The sequence below is a fragment of the Zootoca vivipara genome, chromosome 1 (genome assembly GCF_963506605.1).
Source record: "Zootoca vivipara chromosome 1, rZooViv1.1, whole genome shotgun sequence".
NCBI classification, from domain to species: domain Eukaryota; kingdom Metazoa; phylum Chordata; class Lepidosauria; order Squamata; family Lacertidae; genus Zootoca; species Zootoca vivipara.
The window spans coordinates 57315682-57323678 of NC_083276.1; the positions used below are offsets into that span (position 1 = coordinate 57315682).

The 7997-nt window shown below is 39.3% G+C and overlaps 1 protein-coding gene across 8 annotated transcripts in view; it reads left to right on the top strand.

Annotated features, from left to right (window-relative positions):
• The window catches only part of SHANK2 (SH3 and multiple ankyrin repeat domains 2), a 361129-nt gene that overhangs the window by 337071 nt on the left and 16061 nt on the right, over nt 1-7997 (top strand). For all 8 annotated transcript variants that reach the window (XM_035116843.2, XM_035116841.2, XM_035116842.2 and 5 more), the window contains one exon: nt 1527-3942. In XM_035116843.2, coding sequence (XP_034972734.1) covers nt 1527-3942 — 2416 coding nt within the window. The remainder of the gene's footprint in view (nt 1-1526; nt 3943-7997) is intronic.

Here is a 7997-nt window from a genome sequence, read left to right on the forward strand (position 1 = left end):
CAGCAGACAATCTCTATAAAGTATGGTAAAATCCAAACCAAATTTAATCCACATTTAATTTACGTTTATTGAATCACAAGCAGCTACTTTTGCACATTTGAAAAAGTTTTAGCATTCTGATTACCATGTGTAGAATTCTGTTTATATCAGAATGCCAAAAGAAGAATTAACAATTTTACAAAAGACTATATCGGTAAAAGTTACTCAAAGGTTAGTTTTAAATGAAATCATTCTTCTTTGCTTTATAACTGTGTTTTATAATCTTTGTATATTGTGATAAGATGGTATTTTTGTTCAAAAGAATGACAGAAAGCTTTAGGAAAATATATATTAATTGGTCCATTTTGATGTAGAAGTATTTGGTTGTACAATGAGGAAGTTAAATAGAGTCAACATATGCTTCATGAAAATGTATTTTTCTGCAAAATGATGTTGTTTTAGCCATATTGGAAACTTAGTCAAAGGCATAGCTGCCAAGTTATCCCTTTTTTAAAGGGATTTTCCATTATGCTGAATAGGCTTCCTCGCGAGAAAAGGGAAAACTTGGCAGCTATGGTCAAAGGTCTTATTCCCCACAATTTCAATTGCTATTCTTGCTGTAAAAGCAGAGACCGAAAAGATACATTTAGCAGGTTGCAATATGGGAGCTAAAGCCGAGAGACAACGTTTTTATTGTCCTTTCTTCTCCTTTATGTTTGAAGGGATATTCCGTTCCCTGGTGAAATAATGATGTTATTATTTGCAATTCTCTACATAAAAATAGTTGTGGGAAATACAGTGAAAGAAATGTGCATTACCAACTATTACAAGGAATAGCAATCAGCCCATAGCTTAGATAGACCCTTTTGCTGCTGTTGTTTCATCCTGAACACAAACCAGCAAGCCAGCTTCTGTGTAAGGAGAGCATCTCTTTGCTCTCTCTGTACCAGGAAGTACCACAAGTTGCTTGTGAAGCCATTGCTTCATGCTGTGACCTGCCCTGGTTAGTGCTCCACTTCTAGCTTTCCAGCATGAAATCTAGCACCTCATACAACAGGTGGCAATCTCACTCCAAAGTTACATATGTTTGTTTGGAAGATTGTTTCACAATCCACTCTCTTTGCCCATGTAGAAACATTGTTTTATCATGTTTTATGCATGGCCACCTATTCACAAATGCCAACATGCATACCTATTTTTTGTTTTTGTTTTGTTTTTTAAAGCTTTTCTTTCCTTTCTTCTTCCAGACTTTCACAGCTTTTGGCTGATAACTTCCTTTCATGCACAGTTCATAAAAACATTACTTTAGGGATGCACAATTCTCTGTGCACATATGTAAGAAAATACTGGAAGATCAGCATAGGGACACTGAGGCAAGCCAAAATATAAACTGAAGATCTAGTGCAGACATATTCTAAAACCAAACCATGCATAGTAATATATAATACAGTATTTTCTGTACCTGGTTTACTATGTCTTTGGTGACAATGGATGATAATTAAAATTCAAGAGCAATTTAAAAATTGTAGCTTGTGATTTTTTTAAAGGGATAACAGAGGAAGAACGGCAATTTTTGGCTCCTCCCATGCTAAAATTTACCAGAAGTCTATCCATGCCAGACACCTCTGAAGATATCCCTCCACCACCACAGTCTTTACCTCCATCACCACCACCTCCATCTCCTTCTCTTTACAACTCCCCCAAATCTCCAGTGTCTAGAATATATGGGACAATTAAGCCTGCATTTAATCAGAATTCAGGTGCAAAGTTAGCTATTTCAGGTAGATCTGAAAATATGGGAACGGTGATAAGGGACAAAGGGATATATTACCGGAGAGAGATGGACCGTTATTCTCTAGATTCTGAGGACTTATATAGCAGAAATGCCTCAACTCAGGCAAGCTTCAGAAACAAGAGAGGTCATATGCCGGAGAACCCATACTCTGAAGTTGGAAAAATAGCAAGCAAAGCAGTTTATGTCCCAGCCAAGCCAGCAAGACGGAAGGGAATGCTAGTGAAACAATCTAATGTTGAGGATAGTCCAGAAAAAACCTGCTCTATTCCAATTCCAACTATCATTGTTAAAGAGCCATCTACCAGCAGTAGTGGGAAAAGTAGTCAAGGAAGCAGCATGGAAATTGACCCACAGTCTTCAGAGCAACCAGGACAGCTCAGACCTGAAGATAACTTGACTGTCAGTAGTCCATTTGCAGCAGCCATTGCAGGGGCAGTGAGGGATAGGGAGAAAAGATTAGAAGCCAGGCGTAACTCTCCAGCTTTCCTTTCCACAGATTTGGGAGATGAGGATGTTGGGCTATCGCCTCCAATGCCACGTTTGAGACAGTCTAAGTTTAGTGATGAGGGAATGTTTGGTAATGAAGACAACTTTAGGCAACTTGTATCACCATCTCCTATCCCAGCACCTAGAGAGCCTGAAAATATTTTTAATAGCAGTGAATCAAGTAATCAAAGTGATGCAAGGACACCAAACCCTTCAACCCAAACATCAATGGGTTCAGAAAATAATGTGTTGGCAACTCAGAATGCTGGTATGTCCAGTTTGGATAACTATGTTCATCCACTCACAGGGAAATTACTGGATCCAAATTCACCTTTAGCCCTTGCCCTTTCTGCCAGAGATAGAGCCATGAAGGAACAAACCCAGCAAATTCCAGGGAAAGGAGAATCTGGCAAAGCAGACCTTAATAAACCCCTTTATATAGATACAAAGATGAGGTCCAACATCGAAACTACATTTCCAGTGACAGCTACAATTGCTAGGCAAAATACGCGTGGTCCACTCAGGCGGCAGGAGACGGAGAACAAATATGAGACGGATACGGGGAAAGAGAGGAGGCCTGAAGAAAAGAAGAACATGCTGATAAATATTGTGGATACCTCACAGCAGAAGTCAGCTGGTTTGCTCATGGTTCATACGGTAGATACAGCACAGTCCAATGATACCCCTGATGAAAAGGAAGAGGAAAGCGCTGAGACAGATGTGGATACTGAAAAGCCACCACCAGAGGTACAGGAAAGCACAGAAACGGTAGAAAGTGGACTAGATGAAGCTGACATGCCTGAGCTACCTGCGTCTCCCTGCAAAACCATTGTAGCAGTCGGCTCCGTTGATGATCCAATCATTTTACCATTCCGTATCCCTCCACCCCCTTTAGCATCTGTTGATCTTGATGAAGATTTCATCTTTACTGAGCCATTACCACCGCCTTTAGAATTTGCTAACAGTTTTGATATCCCTGATGACCATTCTGTCCCAGGCTCTGCACTAACAGACTTGCTGAAACAGAGAAAAAACGGAACTCCGCCTGCTTCGTTCAATCCTACTCAACCCTCAAATTCAATAGACAGTAAGAAGCCAGTGGGTCTTTCAAACTGTTTGCCTGCCTCATTTTTACCACCCCCTGAAAATTTTGATAATGTCACTGACTCTGGGATTGAAGAGGTGGACAGTCGAAGCAGTAGTGACCATCACCTAGAGACAACCAGCACTATCTCAACTGTGTCCAGCATCTCTACCTTATCCTCTGAAGGTGGTGAGAACTTGGATACTTGTACAGTCTATGCAGATGGGCAAACATTTCTGGTGGACAAACCCCCAGTACCTCCTAAGCCAAAAATGAAGCCCATAATCAACAAAAGCAATGCACTTTACAAGGATGCGCTAATTGAAGAAACTGTAGATAGTTTTGTTATTCCTCCACCTGCCCCACCCCCACCTCCTATCAGCGCACAGCCTGGAATGGCTAAAGTTGTACAGCAAAGGACCTCTAAGCTATGGGGTGATGTAACGGAGGTTAAAAGCCCAGTTCTCTCAGGCCCAAAGGCTAATGTCATTAGTGAATTGAACTCAATACTACAGCAAATGAACAGAGAGAAATCATCAAAGCCAGGGGAAGGATTGGAGTCACCTCCAGGAATAAAAACAGCAAGTCTTAGTACAAGGTAAATGCAGCTTTTTTTTTTAAGTCTATAGTGTCCGTTAAGTTTAAATTGCCTTTGCTTTCATTAAGCATGAATAATGTGTTAAATACCATTTAATCTTATGTTTAAAATGCATGGTATTGATGCTTCAGTTAAAAATCTACAAAAGACGTTAATTACTATTATGAATCCCCTTTGCCCTTCTTTGTTTATGATATTAACACGTATTGAAACATGCTATCTTTTACTATGCTGCTAGTTAAGAATCAATTTCACCTCTCCTTTCTAGAATCCCTGGTTATGTGTTTTATGGTTTACCCCTAACTTCTCCACATTTAATGAAAAGGTTTCAAAGTGGCTCTAAGTGACATCTGACTGGTTATATTTCTGATTTAATTTCAAGTTGCTATTGCCTCAGTAGTAGCTGTCTTATTTTGAATGTGTTGAGTAGTTTTTTGTGTTTTATTCTGCATGATACATATTTTTTAGTGTACAAGGCAGAGGGCCATGTGGCGCTGCATGTATCTGCCAAGGTTTTTCATCTTCCTGCTGCAATCCATTACAACCTCCAACAAAGCACTCCTGAGAATCCAGTTGGAGGTGCAAGGAAAGAGAGAAACCAGGAGTCCCACATGCAAATGTAGGAGAGCTTTCTGCTCACACCTTTGGATCCCAGTCGGAATCTCTCTATGCTTTTTTAGTAAATGAAATTTGTCCTTTATTTGATAACAAATATTCCAATGCAACTTTTTTTAAAAAAAACACAAAAGTGACACATTTAATCTCAAAAATACTTGTTTTATTGCATGGACTTCAGCACATGCAAGTAAGGAGATGCACTAATGGAACAAATTTTGGTTTCATTTTTAAAAATCAAGTTTCCTGCTGGATCATGCCAGTTGCCCATCGAGTCTAGCATCTTGTTCTCACACTCTGCACATTCAGTTGCTCCAGTGAAGCGATCAACATACATTAATGATTTGTTGTTTGAGCTGTTTGGTTTTAATTGTTGGAAGAAGAGTAGTCACAAAGCCTGTCCTTTAGTATTTTCTAGGGTGGCCAGAGACAAAGGACACAAGGGCTTTTGCACCTCTCTCAATTGTGGAATTTTGTTGGGGGCATCTTATCAAGCAGGGGTGAAAGCAGCTGCACTTTCAAAAACTTCATTTTCTACACAGCTATTAAAAATGTAAGAGGTCTGTCATCCTCTCCTTTCATCAGAGCATACAACTGCCATGGTGAATACTACATTACTTTTTTAAAAACTTTTTTTAAAAAAAATGTTACCAATGGTGGCAGGGTCAGCTTTTGCATCCCATCTTCAACCACCCTGCCTTATAACCAGTACCACTGAAAGATTGCATTTGCCAGACATATTTTTAAAGTCAATATTGTGAAATTTATTGAGCCTTTAGATGGATTTGTTGCACTGGCTGTGATAGGTTCTGGGACTTTCAACTGAAGGTGGTGACCCATGGTAGCGGAACAGTACAGTGATGTAGGAAACCCCAAACTCTGAATGTACCAGGACCTGTTTCCTAGCAAAGTTCAAGCTTCAGCTACATGGCGACAGGTTTTATGTGGTAGAGAATTGTCATGAGTCCCTCTGCCCATTACCATACATCTTATTGCATAATAGAAATGATCTACAGGGATCCTATATGCACAGACACCCAATTCTTGTGTCAGCTCTGACTCAAACTAGGGATGACAAACTAGGGGCAGTGATGAAAATTCTGTGTGGAGCTTCCATATCACGTTACTTTAGGGGTGGGAAAGAGTGGGGGAGGTGCTGTGCTGCTTCTCCACTGTATTAAGCCAAGTGAACATCTAAACAGCAAATGGATACCTAAAAATTATAACTCCTGTTAGTGAATCTAGCAGTTCTTATTTGTTCTTTCCTTTCATTTAGCAATCTGATTTACCGGTGAATAAGCAAAGGGTTCATAAGGTGTACTCTTTGTAAAGTATTTATTTTATTTATTTCACTCCTGCCTTTTTATAAAACATAACTTTTAGGTGTAGGAAGGAAACTTTTTTTTTACCGATTTCCCCCTTCCTCTTGAACATATGCCCCAGAAGATTTGTGGACCTTCCAGAACAGTGTTGTGGCTGTGGGAAGAAGTGGGGTGGAATCATAAAAAGGGCCTCAGTCATTTCTTCCAGTTCCAGTAGAAATCTTCTCTGGATCTCAGTCTTTTCCATATATGGAAGAAGCCCTTCTGTTCAGGAAAGGTCAAATCAGAACCAAACATGTAACATCAAAAGTACTGCTAAGTTTATGTTACTCTATAAATTACAATGTTCTCCCTGTTCCAGGGGTCTGTTGACACTCAGAGGTGCACATGGAATTCCTAAAAATGATGGTTTCCGTTAGTTTCAATGGAGGGAGCTAAAACACAACAGGATTTACTCTTTCCGTTTTTGGCTTAGGTCACAGAGTGAGGAAAATCCAAAGTCACGGAAAGTCATAACCACAAGAGCTTGCTAAATCATGAAGTTTAAGTAATAATCAAAATGTGGCTAGCTTTCTGCTTGTTGTAGAGATGTGGACAGTATGGTTTGTGTGTCTTCAGTGTGTGTTAGCAGTATTTGGAAATTATAATATTGGAAAGAGTATGTAGAGTTGGAAACCATGACATTTGTGGCTTTCAGTAAGGGAATGTAGCAATCCTAACAGTATACTAGAGTTCTTTGTGTAGTTATATGGTTTTTTCCTTTTTCCTTTTGCCTACTCTTTCCCATGATACATATTTGTAGTCCATACATAGCTTGTTGTTTGCTGTTGATTAACTTTGCAACTTTCAGTTTAGTATGAAGATTCATTTAATTTTAATAAGCAAATTAAGGTAATTTCTTCCTGTGCTGCATACTTATTAAAAATGTGTCCACTCAGCTGGCAGTGGAAGTCCCAATTATAAACTAGCTTAAATGTTAAGGTACTTCACAGTAATTGTATCAGTGTGAGTCTTTCCTATGGTGCCAGTACACTCACCTTTTAATCAGATTTCCCTAATGGGGTATAACAAATATAACATAGCTAAAAATATATGAATTAAACTAGACAGAATTAAGGTAGATTAAAGAAAAAGGATGCCACTCTATATCGACTATGTCATTGTCAATTTTACAAGCTTATCTTGTAGTATCATTCGGATACAGATTTCCCTGAAAACTCTTTATTTTTCCGCATTGCTATAGTTTGTAAGTGCTAGAAATAAAAATCTGTATACTTCCATGTACTGATATTTGAATAATGGAAGGGTTTTTTCCTTATTGACTTTTATGTAGGTTTGCCATATTTCAAGAAGTAAAAACCAGGACACCCTGAATGTTGTTGAGTTTGTTTGTTTTTTACCACCACGATTTTTTTCAGTTGGACATATGGCAGCCCTATTTTATGGTATTGATTTAGGCATGGGCGTAGCCAAGAGGAGCAGGGGGGCAGTAAAACAACAGAATTACTCAACTAGCTGACCAATCACATTGGTTCTGCCCCCCCCAACAAAAGTCCTGGCTACACCCGTGCATGTGTGCATTCGAAGGCACCACCAGCTGTAGAACAGGGGGTTTCTGAGAGTGTACAAAGCCTTGAAAATTGCTTCGGAAGACTGCTCTCACTAATTTACATGCACACAAACACACACCCAGCAATTCACACATTCAGCAATTGCTTCTTGCTGCAGGCAAGTGTACAAAGGGCAAAATTAAGAGTGCTCTTAATTCCTCCCATCACACACACTTGAAAAGATATAAGCAGACTACTTCCATACCAGTCTTAAGAGTTTGGATGTTTCCAAACGAGTTTTCCACCCTTTGGAGGAAAATAATATTTCAACTACTATGCATTTCAAAGACACGTGTGTGTGTGTGTGTGTGTGTGTGTGTGTGTGTGTGTGTGTGTGATGCCATCAAAACCAAGTGCATGGTAAAATGTGTTTACCTTGCCAAAAGAAAAGAATTAAGTCCTTAGCTGAATTCAATCGGTAAATGATAAGCATAAAAAACCAGTCCCTGAGCAGATGGGTTAGTTTTTGTCCTTTGTACTCCCATCCTGCTTTAAGCTGTTTATGGGA